The 18741-nt window shown below is 51.0% G+C and overlaps 1 protein-coding gene across 5 annotated transcripts in view; it reads left to right on the top strand.

Annotated features, from left to right (window-relative positions):
• The window catches only part of IKBKE (inhibitor of nuclear factor kappa B kinase subunit epsilon), a 26395-nt gene extending 15915 nt beyond the window's left edge, over nt 1-10480 (top strand). For all 5 annotated transcript variants that reach the window (XM_023186883.2, XM_023186881.2, XM_023186885.2 and 2 more), the window contains 7 exons: nt 1262-1338; nt 4432-4471; nt 5247-5348; nt 6612-6708; nt 6855-6967; nt 7507-7578; nt 9703-10480. In XM_023186883.2, the coding sequence (XP_023042651.1) occupies nt 1262-1338; nt 4432-4471; nt 5247-5348; nt 6612-6708; nt 6855-6967; nt 7507-7578; nt 9703-9736 (535 nt within the window). In that variant the 3' untranslated portion in view covers nt 9737-10480. The remainder of the gene's footprint in view (nt 1-1261; nt 1339-4431; nt 4472-5246; nt 5349-6611; nt 6709-6854; nt 6968-7506; nt 7579-9702) is intronic.
• The last annotated feature ends 8261 nt before the right edge of the window (nt 10481-18741 follow it).

Consider the following 18741-nt stretch of genomic DNA (forward strand, 5'->3'; position numbering starts at 1 on the left):
GAAGGCTGAGGATCGAGGCCCTGTCCTTTTGGATGAAGGCTGAGGATTGAGGCCCTGTCCTTTTGGATGAAGGCTGAGGATCCCAGGCCCTGTCTTTTGGATGAAGGCTGAGGATCGAGGCCCCGTCCTTTTGGACAAAGGCTGTGGATCTGAGGCCTATCCTTTTGGAGGAAGACTGAGGATCAAGGCCCTGTCCTTTTGGATGAAGGCTGAGGATCGAGGCTCCGTCCTTTTGCATGAAGGCTGTGGATCTCCGGCCTGTCCTTTTGGATGAAGGCTGCAGTTCTGAGGTCCCGTCCTTTTGGATGAAGGCTGTGGATCCCAGACCCTGTCTTTTGGATTAAGGCTGAGGATCGAGGCCCTGTCCATTTGGATGAAGGCTGTGGATCTAAGGCCTGTCCCAGCTACTTCGTCTTCCACCCACATGTTCCTGGCGGGGCAGGCTCCGGCTGGCAGAGCCCTGGAACAAGCCCGTGCTCTGTTCAGAGTCCGGCTCCAGAAATAGCAGAGATGGGGTCGCTTGGAGGTGCCGCAGGGAGGGAGTGGAGCTACATAGGCCTGAGGGTGAGGAAGAACTTTCCCCACACACTCCCGACTTCTCAGACAAAGTGTTTGTATCCAGCCTGAAAAGGGGAAGGAAGAAATAATACTGACCTTCAACCCCAGACCCAGAAGGTCATCGGGAGATCATCTCCCCAGTTCCTCCACCTCCAGGCAGGACCAAGACCTGTTGATTCATTCTTGTTTTCAACAAGGATTACTGATTCATTATTTATGTTAAGTTTCTGCTGTGTGCCACGCGTTGGGTAAACCAAGAAACTATACTCTTCTGCCTTTTCCAGTCGACCAGAGAGAGATTTTAGCTCCCTTCCATCCCCAGCTGTCACTGCCAGACACGCTCTTAGGTTTCAGGGGCCTAGGCTTCTTCCCAGGGCCTAGTCTCACAATTTCTCATGTAGGAAAGGCCACGTTCCTGCTGCTTGTCCTGCTTGGCTTCCTGTCTCTCTTGTCTCCTACTTAACTCATGCTGTGAGCGCATGTGTGAGAGAGAGGAAGAATAAGCCATGAGAATGAGAGATGGCTGGCTGACTGTGTGGGGTCTCAAATAAGCCTAGAGACAGTCGCCTCCACTCCCAAATTGATCCCCTAAAACTGTGGCAGTGAGGCTCCTCCCCTATTCCACTGCCACCCTTCGCCTCCCTCCTCTTTGCTCTGTGCCGTTAGATTCTTCCAACACCTGGTCCCTGTCATCTGCCCACAGCATCCAGCAGATTCAGTGCTGTTTGGACAAGATGAACTTCATCTACAAACAGTTCAAGAAGTCTAGGATGAGGCCAGGTGAGCCCGGGGAGGGCAGATGTCCCTTCTCTCTCCTCTGTCTCCCTTCTTTCTTCCTTTTCTCTGGTGAGTCATTGCTACCAGTGGCCACTAACCTCCAGCTAAGTGGCCACTAACCTCCAGCTGGTGGTCTTGGAGGCCCACTAAGTGGATGGTTCTGTGCAGCTGCTCTAGGGCAGGGCTCTGCAAGCTGCCTGCAGGCCAGTGGGGGACGTGAAACCTTTACATGCCTGCCTGTTGCCACATGAGAGATTTGGATCACATGGTTGGGGGATCCAGTGAGGGATCCATCCAGTGGGGGATCCACCAGGCTCCTAGAGCCTGGGTGCTCTAGGAAAGGTAGTCCTGGAAAGAGATCCCTCACCTTGGCAGAGCATTTTAAAGTATAAAATGTCACTATCCATTGTGTCCTTGGGGCACTGAGGTAGTCAGGTTTTCCAGAAAAGGGGAGATCAGGAGAAGTCCCGTTTTGAGTCTCTGGGTCAGGCATTTTGGCTGCATGATCCATTAATCCTCACAAGGACGTTGTGGCAGGCGCAGCCCATTCACAGGCTCGGGGGTGGGAAGCTGCGTGTCCAAAGTGACTGCCGTTGTGGGGTAGTGCAAGGGGGAACCCAGGGAGGGCTGGTGAGGGGGTTGGAGGGAGCCTGCGGAGGCTCCAGTTGACACTTCTGGTTGGGGAACTAACACACCAGGAACCAAACCTCCCCCTCCCCTCCCAGGCCCCAAGCATTTCCTCATCTGTAGACTGAAGGTCTTGGGCTTGATTGCCAAATTATCTTCTGTCCTTGGGATTATCTAAAAACCACGGTCCAGTAGAAATATAATGCCAGACACATATGTAATTCTAAGTTTTCTAGTAGCCAATTTTTAAAAAGTAGAAACAAGTGAAATTAATTTTAATGTGTTATTCAACCCAATATATCCAGTGTCATTTTAGCGTGCAATCAATATAAACAAAATCACTAAAGAAATACCTTATATTCTTTTTGTGCTATCACATAAACACATAACTTATTTCCTTAGCAATTCTGTTTATGTTGATTACATGCTAATATATATATTTGAGACATGCTAATATATATATTTGAGCCGTTCTCTGTCACCCAGACAGGAGTACAATAGCATGATCACTGCCCACTGTCGCCTCAACCTCCTGGGCTCAAGCCATCCTCCCACTTCAGCCTCCTGACCGGCTGGGACTACAGGATGCTTTTCCATCGCTTTGTTGTTTTATATTTCACATATATATATATATATATATTACTCACATATATATATATATATATATATTTCATTTATAACACATCTCTGTTGGGAAACTAAATTTTATATATGTGTGTGTGTGGAGCTGGGTGCGGTGGCTCATGCCTGTAATCTCAGCACTTTGGAAAGCTGAAGCAGGAGGAACACTTGGGCCCAGGAGTTCAAGACCAGCCTGGGCAACATAGTAAGACCCCATCTCTACAAAAAGTAAACAGAATTAGCTGGACATGGGCAAGTGCCTGTAGTCCTAACTACTTGGGAGGCTGAGGTGGGAGGATCACCTGAGGCTGGGAGCTGGGAGTTGGAGGCTGCAATGAGCTGAGATCACACCACTGCAGCACTCCAGCCAGGGCGAGAGGGAAACCCTGTCTCAAACATCAACAACAATAACAAAACCTCTAGGCATTGTTACCTTCCCCATTTTATAGATGAGAAAAACCAAGGCACAGAAAGGTTAAGCAGCCCAAGTAATCTAGGCCCAACTGCTTTTAACCATCCCATGTTACAGCCTCAAAGCAGTTTTACTTCTATTGGTCTTTAAGAGACCTTTATTAAAATTAAAAATGGGGCCGGGCACGGTGGCTCAAGCCTGTAATCCCAGCACTTTGGGAGGCCGAGACGGGTGGATCACGAGGTCAGGAGATCGAGACCATCCTGGCTAACATGGTGAAACCCCGTCTCTACTAAAAAATACTTTTAAAAAAACTAGCCGGGCGAGGTGGCAGGCGCCTGTAGTCCCAGCTACTCCAGAGGCTGAGGCAGGAGAATGGCGTAAACCCGGGAGGCGGAGCTTGCAGTGAGCTGAGATCCGGCCACTGCACTCCAGCCTGGGCGACAGAGCGAGACTCCGTCTCAAAAAAAAAAAAAAAAAAAAAAAAAAAAATTAAATTAAATTAAATTAAAAATGAACATCTAACTGTTAAAACCCAGCGTGTTGAAAGATACCATTTTTTAAAACTCCCAGTGGTCTTCAGGGCACTCTCGCTTGAGCCTCACGGGACTCCCGTGTGGAACCTGTGATGGATGAGGAGACAGGCTCAGCGAAGTGAAATCACTCGCCTAGAGCCGCCTGCCAACGGGAGAAAGGGCTGAGGCTTGTCCTAGGTCTCTCGGACTGCACACATGCTCTCAGCTGGCCGAGTGCAGGGCCCAGGAGGGGGACTCTGCTATTGGAGGAGTGGGATGGGGAGGCCCACCAAGAGAACCTCCATCATCATTTCATCTTGTGGCTGCGGCCACCCTGGAGGCCCATTCCTGCGGAGAGCAGGAGGGGGCAGCATATCCCTAGTACATGAGCCTTAGGGCCCTTCAGGAGGCAGCCAAGGCCATGAAAGCTTCAGCCTTTGTGGCAAAAGTGGCTGGGCAGAGCGGGGAGGTAGAAGGTAGTGGCCTGGTTTCTCTAGCTCATTGCAGGCAGAGCCCGTGAACATTCAGGGATGGGACCATCCAGCTGCAGGCATCAGTCACTCTGGGAGGGTGCTGGATAAGGGGCTATGGCTGACTGAGCCTCCTTCCAAGCCCATTCATCCCCCACCTCCCACCCGAAGCATCCCCCACGTCCCCACCCTGGCCCTGCACTGCGGGCTGCCTTCCCCTGGGGCCCTCACACAACTTCCCCGCGGCTTCTTGAGGCCCCGGCTTTGTCCTAATCAGCTACTTGGGTGCTGGCTTCACTCCTTTGCGCTTCCTATTCTGCTGGGCCATGAGTTCCTGTGAAGCAGCACGGGCAGGGCCGTCTTCGTCTTTGTAACTGTCTCCTGACCCTTGCTGCTCTCTGTTTGGTTGACTGATTGAATAGGTGACATCTGTCCTGTCTGTTTTCTCCAGGGCTTGGCTACAATGAGGAACAGATTCACAAGCTGGATAAGTGAGTGGTCTGTCCGCCTACAGGTGGGTGGGCAGGAGGGTGGGTGTCCTCGGGGCAGAGCGATCCTAACGCCAGAGGAGAGGCTGTGAAGGGCCCTGCCCCGGGCTGCAGCTGAGCAGTTGGGGCTAACAGGTTATCTGGGACCAGGGGAGGGAGTGTGCATAGCTTCATTGGAGGGAGGCTTCTCAGATGCAACCTTGATGTAACTGGATTTACTTCTGGTATGGACAAGACTGTTTGCAGGCTTTTTTTTTTTTTTTTTCTCTCTAGTCATCCTCACTGAGGGACCACTTACCACTTCCTGCTTCTGCCCTCTGCCTGAACCTTCCCTGCCTCCCCCTGCTCCTCTGTCTCCCATGTTTCCTGGACACCTCATATCCAGGAGGCCCTCCCTGATTTAATGGTTGTCTGGGAACTCGCTCCCCCAGTTCTACAAGCACCCCGAGCCCCCGCACACGGACACACACACACCTTCTTTCCATGACTGCCTCACTTTCCCTTCCCTTTCCTGAGGACTAAGCTTGAGCACGTGTGTGTTCCCCGAGGACGCACTGTGCATCTCCCATGTCTCCCTGTTGATGTGGGTTTTGCTGGCCACCGCAGCCTTCACAATCCAAGTGTGTGACCGTCCTTCCTCCTTTCCCAGAGACATAGCCCTGCTGTGGTCGCAGGGCTTGGGCACTTACGACAAGGTGGTGACGGAGACTGAGGGATGGTGGGCTTGTGCACAGTGGTTCTGGTGGCCCATCTGTGCCTTTGTTCCCTGTCATTCTAGGATGAATTTCAGCCATTTAGCCAAAAGGCTCCTGCAGGTGTTCCAGGAGGAGTGCGTGCAGAAGTATCAAGCATCCCTAGTCACGCACGGCAAAAGGATGAGGTAACAGCCCTTCCTGAGCTCATGGAGCCCAGGGCCTGGCCTGGCCCTTCTAGACTTCAGAGGACCCAGGGCTTTGTGGAGCCCTGAGGGAGAGGGAGGAGCGAGTGAAGGGGTGTGAGCAGATGAGTGGTTTTGTGTTCCTGGGTGGACCAGGCAGTCGGCTGGGAGATTTCTATAGCTTAGCTTATTTAATCCCACAACACCTGCCCGATACGGCAGATATCATCACCCTATTTCCTAGATGAGGAAACCGAGGCTCTGAGAACAGGTCTCCTCTGCACATCACATGGCTAGTAAGTGGCAGACCCAAGACTCATATGTGGCTCTGTCTGCCTCTACCATCTGGGCTTTTGAGGGTAAAATCAAATCAAATCTGGATTCTTTCTACCGTTCCACCTGGTTGTATTGAGAAATCTCCTTTAGGAGAACACTAGATCCCCCTGGGATAAGGACAGTGGCAGTGGCCCTTAAGGAGAATCCTCTGTCACACCGTCCCCTTCAGGAGTTATGGGTTCCGCCTTCTCAGATCAGGCCCACTCTCCGTTCCCCCGCCTGTGTGAAAGTTGGCCCCTCCAGAGAAGAGAGGACAATTTCCCACGTGCTGCCACGTTCTGAGGCCTGTAGGACCTCACCTTGTTATGGGGCTGAGACCTGGGCACTCACCTGTCCTCATATCAGAATACCAATGCCTGCTTCTCCTACTCCAACCCACCACACATTCTGGTGTAATTGCTCTGGAGCAGGGCTTGGATATCAGTGTAGTACAGCTTCTCCAGGTGATTCTAATGTGTGGCCAGGGCTGAGCACCAACCCCTGATTTCACGGCTCTGGGCCTTGAGGAAAATGTTCCTACTCCTTCTCTCCACTTAGAGACAGAAGAGAATTCACTCTGGAAATGAGAGTGTGGGGAGTTCCCCACACCGAGAGCCCTAGTGTGGGCTATCCTCTGCCTCTCTGCAGCCTGACTGGTGCCACACTCACCATAGCTGGCACGTGTCACCCAGCCCCAGCCACATGCATGTTGTTGGTGCTCCCCACTGCGGCTCTGGAGGGGCCCTCCCAGCCTCAGCCAGCTGTGTGCCTCTGCATTATTGCAGTGGGGCAGGCAAGCGTAGAGGGCACAGCTGGCAGGGCAGAAGCAGCGAGGGAGGCAAATACCCGGGACCCGCCTGTGTCCATGTGCGGACCCGATGGCAGCTGGGCAAGTCCTGGTGAGTGGGCCGAGTCCTGCTCTAATTCTAAGTCTCTGTCTGTTCTCTTGAGGGTGGTGCATGAGACCAGGAACCACCTGCGCCTGGTCGGCTGTTCCGTGGCCGCCTGTAACACAGAAGCCCAGGGGGTCCAGGAGAGTCTCAGCAAGGTGGGCATGGCAGAGGAATTCTAGGTGCTCTGGGGATGCAGGCTGGGGCTCTTGTTACCCATGTCTTCACCTCCTCAAGTACTCCCCTTACCCAGCTACACATAAGCTGGCTACTAAGTGCTGACTAAAGTATGGCTTCCCTGCAGATCCTGGAAGAGCTATCTCACCAGCTTCTTCAGGACCGAGCAAAGGGAGCTCAGGCCTCCCCACCTCCCATAGCTCCTTACCCCAGCCCTACACCAAAGGACCTGCTTCTCCAGTAAGTGCTGGGGAGAAAGGGGGTGTGTATCTGTGCGGAAGGGGGTTGTAGGGAGCATGCTGAGTTTAGACCTTGAGGGGTTTGGCCTCATGCCAGTCCTAAGAGGCAAGATTAAAGAGACTGGCTGGGTGCAGTAGCTCATGCCTGTAATCCCAGCACTTTGGGAGGCCAAGGTGGGCGGATCAACTTGAGGCCAGAAGTTCAAGACCAACCTGGCAAACATGGTGAAACCCCATCTCTAGTAAAAATACAAAATTTAGCCAGGTGTGGTGGCATGCAGCTGTAATCTCAGCTACTCGGGAGGCTGAGGCACAAGAATTGCTTGAATCCGGGAGGCAGAGGTTGCAGTGAGCCAAGATAGTGCCACTGCACTCCAGCCTGGGCAAGGGAGCAAGGCTCGGTCTCAAATAAGCAAACAAAAAAGAATAAAGAGGCTTCTTTGGGGGGGGAGCTGCAGAGGAGGGTGGGCCTCCCAGGAAAGGGGTCTGGGCAGGGCAACTTCCGGCCTCAGCCACTTCTCCTGCCTCTGCCTTGGGCAGCATGCAAGAGCTCTGCGAGGGGATGAAGCTGCTGGCGTCTGACCTCCTGGATAACAACCGCATCATTGAGCGGTAAGGAGCTTTCACCTTGTGTGTGTCAGGGCTGGGTCTTCAAACTACTCTTGCCTGGGGGCGGCGAAAAGTCCCCACGCCTGCCCATGCAGGTTTGATGACACGTGTCCATTTTCCAAGCAGCCCTGTTGAAGATTAGGCGTTTTCCACAAATGAGTTGACATCCTCAGGAGGTGTAGGATTCACTTATAGCCTTTAAAATGTGAGCCCCCATGCTGTCAGGGAGTGGGGGCCTGGAGGCATGGGGTTTGCGCCTGTGTCCAGCTCTGCAACTCCGTATGTACTCTGTGCCCAAGCTGCCCCAGACCGCCTCCTTCAATCACAGCCATCCTCAGGATAGGTGCTGTTTTCATCCCCATGTGCTACCCCAGGAAGCCACAGCACACACAGCTTGGGTACGATGTCCAAGGCCAGTGTTTCTCTGGCCTTGTGGGGCTCCTGTCCCTCTTGCCAATGCTCATGGGCCAGCCCGGGGCTGCAGGATCATCTGATTCAACTCCCCTCCCCGGGGCATTGAGGGGTCGTGAGAGGTTGGTGTGGGAACGCAAGAGGGCTCCGACTCGAGACTGAGACTGAGATTTTGTGTACCAGTAAAAGTTCTTTTTCTTTCTTTCTTTTTTTTTTTTTTTGAGATGGAGTCTCACTTTGTCACCCAGGCTGGAGTGCAGTGGTACTGTGTCGGCTCACTGCAACCTCCATCTCCTGGGTTCAAGCAATTCTCCTGCCTCAGCCTCCCAAGTAGCTGGGATTACAGGCGCCCACCATCACACCAGCTAATTTTTATATTTTTAGTAGAGATGGGGGTTTCACTATGTTGGCCAGGCTGGTCTCGAACTCCTGGCCTTAGGTGATCCGCCTGCCTCGACCTCCCAAAGTACTGGGATTACAGACATGAGCCACCGTGCCTGGCCACGTACCAGTAAAAGTTCTAAAAGAAAACTCAAGACCAACAGAGTTACCAGCTGCTCACATAACCAAGTAAGCACATTTGAAGTAAAAAAAAAAAAAAAAAAGAAAGCCCTGTCATCGAGTAACCCCACTTTATAAAACACATTTTATCACCAAAGAGAGATAACCCCAGGATAAAGGATGGTCCTTGCTTGCCCTGAAGGCCAGCAGCCCTGTTTATATACACGTACACACGTGCACGCATCTCCCGCTCCTGCCTATCATCCTCGTGTCTGTCATTTTCCTGCCTGGGAACCAGCGGCGGGGTAGAGTCAGCAGAGATTCCTACAGGATTTCAATCCTGACCCTGCTTCTTACCAACTGCGTGATCCCGGGAGGTGTGTTCAGCTTTGTGCTTCAGTTCCCTCCCCTGTGAGACAGGAGTAATAATTTCTACCTCGTGGTATTGACATAGGGATTAAATAAAACGAGGTATGCGAGGTGCTTGGGGGTAGGGGCTGTGGAGGGAAGGGTTCACTAAATGTTACTTCTTCCCCAGAGGCCACGCCAGTCTGACACTAGGATTGGGGCCAGGAGGTAGGGAAACCAGGAGCAGAGCTTGTGGTTTGTCCCCAGAGTTTCAGAGGGTCCTTGGGTAAGGGAGGAGTCTCCTCCCTGTCCTGTTCCAGCAAGAGAACTCGTCCTCTTAAACACCCACAAAGAGGACATTTGACAGCTTCTTGGAAGGATTTTCCAAAACAGCCCTCTTGGTCAGGAAGTTCTAATTTTAGTGACAACATAAATTGCTCTTGCTAGTGATATGTGATCTATTTGCAGATAGCTCAAAACTTTATTTTAGTGAATTTTCACTTCCTTATTCAGAGCTATAGCCAAGAGCCAAATGAACCAGTTTAAACTCCTTTCTCCTCCTCCTAAACCTTGGCTGCACATTGGAATCACCAGGGGATCTTTTAAAAGTACAGACGCCTGGGTCTTGCCCCAGAGACTCTGGGTACAGCTTGTGGTTAGGATTTGTATAAGCTTTCCAAGTGATTCCAACATATAGTCAGAGGTGAGAGCCAGTGGGTTCTTGTCAGGGAGTGAGGCTGCTACAAGAGGAGAGCTGAGGACTTGACTGGCTTAGTGTTCTTGAAAGCTAATTGTGCTGGGCCCTGGAGTGTGGTCTGCAGGCCTCTCCAACAGGTGGGCACTGCTAGCCTGTACCTTTTCTTGTAGGCTAAATAGAGTCCCAGCAGCTCCTGATGTCTGAGCTCCATGGGGCGCATGAGGCATCCTGAAGCATTAGAATGATTCCAACACTGCTCTCCTGCACCGTGAGACCAACCCAGGGCAAGATCCCATTCCATCACATCAGCCTACCTCCCTCCTGGCTGCTGGCCGGGATGTCGCCAGCATTACCTTCCACTGCCTTTCTCCTTGGGAAGCAGCACAGCTGAGCCTGGGCACCAGGCCACCTCTGTTGGGACCCACAGGAAAGAGTGTGGCAGCCACTGCCTGGGCTGACCTTTCCATCTTCTCCAGGCTCAGGTACTGCTCCTCCGTGCCCCTGGCTGGGCTGTTGGGAGAAGAGGCTTCCATATGCCCTCCCACTCCCTCTGGTTTACAGGACTTCACTCCCTAGCCAACAGGAGAGGAGGCCTCCTGGGGTTTCCCCAGCGCACTAGGTCAAACGACCTCATCACAGTCTTCCTTCCTCTTCAAGCATTTCATGTTGAACACAGCTCTCTCTGCTCCCCTGTGATTTCTAAGGGCCACCACTCTCAGCCCCAGGCAATGTAGAGCCTCCTGTTCTTTCTATGCTTGGTCTGACTGAGCCTAAAGTTGAGAAAATGGGTGGCCAAGGCCAGTGCCAGTGTCTTGGGGCCCCTTTGCCTCTCCCTCACTCTCTGAGGCTCCGGCTGGTCCTGGGACATGCAGCCAGGCCTGTGAGTCTGGGCAGGTCCAAGGCCTGCACCTTCAAGAAGTGGAATAAATGTGGCCTTCATTTCTGTTTCTGGTGGCTCTCCCTGGGCTGTGTCTGTGAGGCAGGGAAGGCTCTCAGCTGGGTGTGCTTGGCAACCAAGTCGGGTCTGGGCGGGGATCTGTGAGAAGTGCTGGGAAATGGGGGTGGGAATCGGTCATGTCCTGATTTCTGCCTTTCCCCTAAATGGGCCCTAATTTCCAGGAAGAACCCAAGGGGTGCCTTCCCATTCCTTGCGTTCTCTTGCCCCCCATCATTTGGAAAGCTATGCGCAGGGGCTGGAACTTAGGGAGAAAGGTATTCTTTTTTCTTTTTCTTCAAACCCAGCATCTAAGTGGCTACTGTTTTTTTCCCATCTCCACCACTGTTCAAAACCTAGGCTATGTCCTAAATAGTGGGTTTGAATAGTATTATGGGTTATTTTAAGCATTCCTTCATTTTGTCTAGAATCTAGTGTGGTGCCTGGGCAAGGCATTCTGACTTTTGCAAACTGCTTGCAAATTTACCTCCAGCCTTCCCATAAACCAGAGCTGGACTACCCACCTACCTGGGTGGGTGAAGGAAAGGGAAGGGGAAAACGCAGTAAGGTAGCCCCAGTAGGAGAGAGAGATGAGTGGGAAGCCCCACTGTGCTTTGAGGCATGAAGACAGCATTATGCTTGGCTGGAAATGACCCCAGAGATCCTTCCTGCCCATCTTCATGGAAGCCCCACATCCTGAGGCCACTCTATTGACCTGGCGGGGCCAGAAGTGGGGAAGGGTGAGTCCTGGAGGCTGCTGTCCTTTGTGCTCCTTCTCTGTGGAAAGCCCAGCATCCTAAAGGCCCGGGGGAAGGTGGCTGGAGGTTATTTCCTTGCATCAGGCCCAACTGGCTTTGTGTTTGCTATTTTGGCCTCAAGTCCATGGAGTCGCTTAAGCCCAGGGGTTCAAGTCCTGGGGCCTCAGAGACCAGCTGCTGCCTTGATGTTTCTGGGTACTAGACCACCTCTCGTCCACTCTGCTGGCCTGAATTTCTGGCCAATACTTCCGACCCATGAGTGACCCTTCAGGGAAGTCCCACAATGGGTTTTCCCTGGCAGCAGCAGCTGCTCTGGACCTCATGTGCTTGGTGGAGCTCAGTGAAGAGCCAGGGGATCCCTGAACGCCAAATGCAGATTTTTGGGAGATGATATGATCCAGGCTCTATGATCTCATGAGCAAAGCTCATGAGATGTGGTGGACAAACTCACTCAAAGGCTTCAGTTCGGTTTGTTTGTCTTTTTTTTTGGGCAGGGTTTTGCTCTGTTGCCCAGGTTGCAGTGGAATGGTACAATCTTGGCTCACTACAGCCTTGACTCACTGTAGTGATCAAGCGATCACCACTACTACTCGCTGTAGGAGCAAGCAATCCTTCTGCCTCAGCCTCCCAAGTAGCTGGGACTACAGGCGTGCACCGCCACACCCAGCTAATTTTATATTTTTTGTAGAGATGAGGTCTCACTATGTTGCACAAGCTGGTCTTGAACTCTTGAGCTCAAGCGACCCTCCTTCCTTGGCCTCCCAAAGTGTTAGGATTACAGGCGTGAGCCACCATGCCCAGCAACTTCAGTTCGTTTCTATGCCAGGTAGAGCTGCTGACATCAGTGTCTCCCCAGATCTGCTATGATATATATGAGGTTCTGCAGAGCTGCTGATTCCATCTCAGTAGAAAACGAGGAACTGGACCAAGACCCAGAACAACCCAAAAGATCCTCAGGTGTCTGAAGACCTCTTTAATGCACCTCTCCATTCTCTGCAGTGATTCCTAACATAACACTTAAAATGAAAAGAGCCCATTCAATTCACCAGACAGGAACTAAGCCCTCACAGTGCACCAGGCCCATAGGATGCTGGAAATACAGAGGTGACTAAGCCACCTTTCTGGCTCATAGGGAGCTCACCTCTGTGGGGGAAGACAGTCGCGCCACAGATAGCTTCCCATCACGGAGGAGGTGCTGTGCTAGGAATGTGGTCCTGAGTCACCATCCTCACAGGGGAGGGTGCTTAGGTCAGGCTGGGACCCCTCCTAGGTGTCAGGGAATGACTTTGAGAGCAGGTGACTCCAAAGAGGAGTCTTAGCAGGTGAGCAGGTGATACCTAGCAAAGAAGGCGTGGGAGGCATTCCTGGCCATGGGAGCAGCAACAGCACAAGCATGGGAAGAGCTACAAGTATTTCTTATGACTGGAGAGTAGGTTAAAGTTGGAAGCTGGTACTGTGGAAAGGGAGGAGCCAGTCCAAAAGGTCCTTGCGGGCCACACTGAGGAACTTGGGCTTTCCCCCAGAGACCACAGACAGGTTTTAGGTCCAGTCCAACTGGTATTTTAAAGATACTACTCTTTGGTGCCCGTGTGGTGAGTGGAAAGTTATGGGTAGGAATAGATTAGCTATGTGCATAAAGTGCCTAAAACACAATGTTATTAATATTATTATTTTTTGAGACGGAGTTTCGCTCTTGTTGCCCAGGCTGGAGTACAATGGCACGATCTCAGCTCGCCGCAACCTCCGCCTCCTGGGTTCAAGCGATTCTCCTGACTCAGCCTCCTGAGTAGCTGGGATTACAGGCACTTGCCACCATGCCCGGCTAATTTTGTATTTTTGGTAAAGATGGGGTTTCTCTATGTTGGTCAGGCTGGTCTCAAACTCCCGACCTCAGGTGATCCACCCACCTCGGCCTCCCAAAGGGCTAGGATTACAGGCGTGAGCCGCTGCACCGGCCCTAAACACAATATTATTAACACAATAGTTTTCTGCATACTCTGCTCACCTTCCTCATCCCCTCCCCACCTCATTTAGCTATGAGCCCCTGCACAGGATAAGTAGAGGAAACAGAAGGTCTTGTCTCAGATGGGCTGAGTCGGGGGCTCAGATCAGTCACAGATATCTGGGAAGATTCCATGTGGCGTTCAGATTCATGGCTAGCAGACTCTTAAAACAGGCTGATCCAAGCTAAAAGGGAGCCTAACTGGAAGGATGAGGGGGCCTGTCCCAGGTACCCAGGCTGAAAGTACCATCAGCTCTGGAGGGCATGGTGCTGCAGGGCTATATCTCTATTTCTCTCCCAGAATCTACACAGTTTCCTCTCTTGAGACTGCTGTCCTGGTTCCAAAACACATATTTTGGGACCCCACTCAACTCCTGAATCCAATCGGTAAGGGTGTGGCCCAGGAATCTGTATTATTGATGAGCTTCCCTGGTAATTCTCACACTAGCTCAGGTTTGAGAACACTGAGGCAGAGTTTACAAAGATCCCGCAGAGGGCATGTGAATGGTCCAACAGAGGCCAATCGGCAGTGCATGGTACACTGGACCAGGCACCCCACCCCATACCCACCCTGAGAGCTGAGGCCAGGGCAGCCAGTCTAAGGACAGGATGGATCTCAACTATGGCCAGGCCACCCTCCTACTGGAACCACAGTTTGCTTTCATGGAGCCGCTTTGCTTCACTATCCTCAAAGGATTGCTGCAACTGGTCATTTTGGGTTCACTTCCAAACTGCTTCACTGATTTTTTTAAATTTATGTTTATATATTTATTGAGGACAGAGTCTTGCTCTGTCACCCAGCTGGAGTGCAGTGGCGCAATCTTGGCTCACTGCAACCTCCAACTTCCTGGTTTAAGTAATTCTCCTGCCTCAGCCTCCCAAGTAACTGGTACTACAGGCACATGCCACCACGCCCAGCTAATTTTTGTATTTTTAGTAGAGACAGGGTTTCACCGCGTTGGCCAGGATGGTCCCGATCACCCGATCTCGTGATCAGCCCGCCTCAGCCTCCGAAAGTGCTGGGATTATAGGTGTGAGCCACCGCACTCAGCCTGTATTATTTATTTATTTATTATTTATTATTTATTTATTTATTTATTTATTTATTTATTTATTTGAGACAGAATATCACTCTATCCCCCAGGCTGGAGTGCAGTGGTGCAATCTCGGCTCACTGCAACCACCTCCCAGATTCCAGCCATTCTCCTGACTCAGCCTCCCTAGTAGCTGGGTCTACAGGTGCCCGCTACCACGCCTGGCTAATTTTTGTATTTTTAGTAGAGATCGAGTTTTTGCCATGTTTGGCCAGGCTGGTCTCAAACTTCTCACCTCAGGTGATCTGCCCGCCTCGGCCTCCCAAAGTGCTGGGATGACAGGCGTGAGTCACCAGGCCCAACCATGCTTCGATGATTTTTTAAAGGGTGGAGTTCTGGCTTCTTTTCCCCCATCTCACAAAGGATCCTTAATCAGGCAACCCCGATGGGAAGTGTTAAGGAATGAGCCAGGCTGACCTGAAATAGCTTCAGTTTCTGTTCCTTGGGAGCTCAGAATGACTGCCGCTGGAGCAGTGTGGCGCCCTTCTCTTCATTCTTCACCAGAGACAGAGGAGGAGGGGTGAGATAAGAGGTGGGAGTGAGAAAGGAGAGAGGGACGGGGAGATGAAGAGGGATGGCGAGGGAGAGGGAGAGAGGATGAGCAGGGCATGGGGAGAGGGAGCAGGAAGGAGAGGCAAGACAGGGAGACACAGAGCACAGAGGAGGAGACAGGTGGGGGCCGGGGTGGGGCAGGGAGAGCCTGTGAGGTCACCCAGGCCACCCTGCTCTCGCTGGTCTGTTGTAACCCAGTCCGTGACTTCCTACCACCACAGTGGGCCGAGTTGGCTTAGTGCTGGAATGCAAGTGGCTATGGCTTGGAGCCTTCCCTGTGGCTGAGGAAAAAAAAATTGCTGACAAATCTGCCTGGAATATCTGAGTTTTTCCAATGCAGAAAGAAGAAACACACACACACACACACACACACACACACACCAGTCTTATCATAAGCCTGGCAGAGCAGTTCAGGATGGAAAAATTTCATAATTGAGATGGATGGAGGAGGTGCCACTAAAACTGGTGGAAAACAAGCCCCACCTGCCCCCACTCTACATGATGACACCTTTCCAGGAGCCCTCGTATCCCTCCCTGCTTTCGTCCCCACCTTGATCTGCCCTTCTTGTCCCCAAGTACTGTCAAGGACCTAGGAGATCCCCTTGGGAGCACTGGAGTTTGGTGACACACAGAAAGCCCATTCCACCAAGAGTGGAGATGGTGCCCCACCAGCCCTCAGCCCTGGCCAGCTACAAACATCTGGAGGCAGGAAATTCACCCAGTGACCAGCATCTTGGAGGAGGTACATGAGTCTTAAATGGAGCTCCCAATACTACTCCAACTTCTACCCCGCCCCAGCAGGTCCTCGGGGACCTTCCATGCTCCCCAAACCAAACGATTCCTCCATCTCCCCATCTCTGGGTGCAGGGGGCATGGCTTGAAAAGTAAAAAATCCTGGAAATTTAAGAAAAATCCTGGAAATTTAAGAAAAATATCCTAGAATAGGTACAGGTTAATGAGCATCTCCAGTTAGCCCTGCACGGTGGGATCAGAAAGACCACAAGACCCAAGTAAGGGAGGCAAACATGTGCAAACTGAGCTGCGACTCATGTTAGGATACTCTGAATGTCAGAGGCACAATGGGCTTCTTGTGAGATCCCAGGGAAGGAGCCATGAGTGAGGTCTGGGTGACTCTGAGAAGGCTCTGGAGGACCTGGCGTTTGGACCAGACCTTTGGAGTGGAGCGGGGTTTCCATAGGGAGAGGAAACTGGGAAAAGATTTTACTGATCCTTCAAACTGCACCTACAAAGCGTGATCAGAGATTCTGAGCCCTGCCCTTTCTACCACACCAGCTGGGCAGGACAAAGGCAAATTCATGGACCTGAGTGGATATGAGTCCAGACTGTGATACCTGTTTGGGCCAGTCACATGACTTCTCTGAGCCTTGATTTTCTCATCTGTAAAATAGGAATGCCAGCCATTTCACAGAGTTGCCATGAAGATGGAGTCATTCAAGCCAAAAGTGCCTGCCACATAATAGATGCTCAATGTATGTTTCTTGAGCAAATACGTGTAACATATGGCACTTTACAAGGGATTTCTCTCACAAACACAATTTTGATCCTCCAACAACATTTTGTGATGGTCCCTGCTCTCAGTCTAGTAATGTAAAATATGACTGACCCCCATCACACATTGCAGGCAGCACTCACTTCCTGGGAAGGCTGAGCTCTGTATGCAACACACTGCCCAAGAAGGAAAGGAAGCAGCACTGGAGACCTGTGTTTCGTAGTTAATCAAGATAAGGGCATTTTTTTTCCAAATGTCTGTGGAGGGGGTCACACAATTTTAACTATTCACTGCTGTAACCCCATTTTCAAAGTGTGGTCTGTGAGCCATATGAATCAAAGTCTCTTGCAAAATCCAGTCCAAAATCCAGACATAATGAATCAGAGGGTCGGGTCCAAGAATATGCGTTTTGAACAAACTCAGGTTCATAAAGCTTGAAAAGTTTTTGAGGCTGTTGTGCCTGTTGTTCTCTTAGTCTGGTACATTCTTGCCCAGATAGACAAAGGGCTTGCTTCGTTCAGGCCTGTTTAAATGTCTGCTCCCCAGGAAGGTCTTTCTTGACTACTCAAATAGGGTAGCCTCTATCACCTTCATCCCCTTAATGTGCTGGATTTTTATCAAAGTACTTACAACCTGACATCATATTACTCTTGTGTTTGTTTATTGTCTGGCTCTTTCATTAAATGTGAGCTTCATGAACATATTCATTTCACTGTTGTACCTTTAGTGCTTAGAACAGTGCTTGATACATAGTGGGTATCAGAGAATTACTCATTAAATGGATAAATAACTGCTCTATGCCCTTGAAGACTGCACTGGTCATTAGTGCTGACTGCCAACTATTTCCAGCTCTTTCCCCTTCTGAGCACAAGGTAGACTTGTACATCTGCTCCTGTTTGTAGGGTGGGGTCATATGACTAGTTCTGGCCAATAAGCTGTGAGCGAAAGTGACTGGAGCTTTTAAATGCTGGTGTGGGATCCTTCAGGCTCTCTCAATTTCCCTTTGGCACAGTGATTGGCAGTATTAGACATAGTGAGTCTGATGAGAAGAGAGCCCATGCCAACCTGCAAAAGGCATGTAATGTGAGTGAGAAAGGAGTCTGTTATTTCAGGGCACTGAGCTGTGGCGCTTATTACTACAGCATAACCTAACTTGTCCTGACTCTTACAGCGATTCCATGTAGACAGTTGTGCAACTGTCAGAATCTCCGGGAGTTCCCTAAAAGCTTCGGGGATTTCAGGCGACTTCAAATGCCTCAAAGCCAAACAAAACCAAAAAACGTCCCTTTCAGGAAGTCAGGCCATGTTCTGTCCTTCCGTTTTCCTTCTTACTAGGGGACTTGGGGAGGGAGACTGGGGAACGGTGGTAAAACAACTCACCCAACAGGAAAACCAGCATGCTCTGGGACCACCTCTGAAGTGATCTCACACCCTGACCACACACTCTAAACTCACTGTCATAATCCTTCCCCTTGGTCAAAAATAAAAGCAGCACACCCACTCTGCTGGGAGTGAGTCACAAACAGAAAAAAGTCGATGGGTCTGAGCCAAGAGGATCTACTAACAAGGGGGAAAAGCTCCCAGGGGAGGTGTTTCAGCAGATGCTGCGGTCTCACCCTTGTAGCCTGAATGACCAGACAGATCCAAAAAATGTTAAAGTCCAGGCATCCGACACTACCCCAGCAATGTCCTGACCTTATAATGAGACTAGAGTTTCTTTAGCACTTCTTCTCTGGAGAAGAAGGAATAAGTTGCTATTCATGTGGGGTGGGTGTGTGTATGTGAGCAAGAAAGAAGTCTATGTGTGTGTTGTGGGTGGTGGGGGGATGCTATTTCAGGGAGGAAGGGGACTGGGCTGGGAAAACTGGCATCAGAGGAGACACGCCCCAGCCAGGAAGCCTCACGTTGAGGTTGAGGAGGGCAACTACCTGCCCCAACTCTAATTTCTTGGCTCAGGGAGATGAACTTTAAGATAAACTTCATGATAAACTTTTTGGATTGGTTACATGGAGTTATATGATTAATATCTCCATTTTCATCTCCGTTCCCACCCAAGAAGCCAAATGTAGGGCTCTGGCCCTGTACTATCTCCTCCCGCATTCATGCTAAGAGCAGCCACTGCCACTCCACCAAATCAGAGCTGGAGGAGGAAAACAAAAACTAGAGCATTTTTCTGTACAGCCCAGACAACTGGGGAAGAGCTTTATGCCTGATGGTTTCAGATAGTTCTCAGTTTCCCATGGCCAGAGATGATGCCCCTCCCCATGAGTCTCTCTATCCAGGAAATCTAGGCTGGGCTGCCCAAACCATGCTTTGAGGCTGCAGGGAAGGACAGAGATGGAGACTGTTAGCAATTATT

The sequence above is a fragment of the Piliocolobus tephrosceles genome, chromosome 1, assembly GCF_002776525.5.
Source record: "Piliocolobus tephrosceles isolate RC106 chromosome 1, ASM277652v3, whole genome shotgun sequence".
Lineage (NCBI taxonomy): Eukaryota > Metazoa > Chordata > Mammalia > Primates > Cercopithecidae > Piliocolobus > Piliocolobus tephrosceles.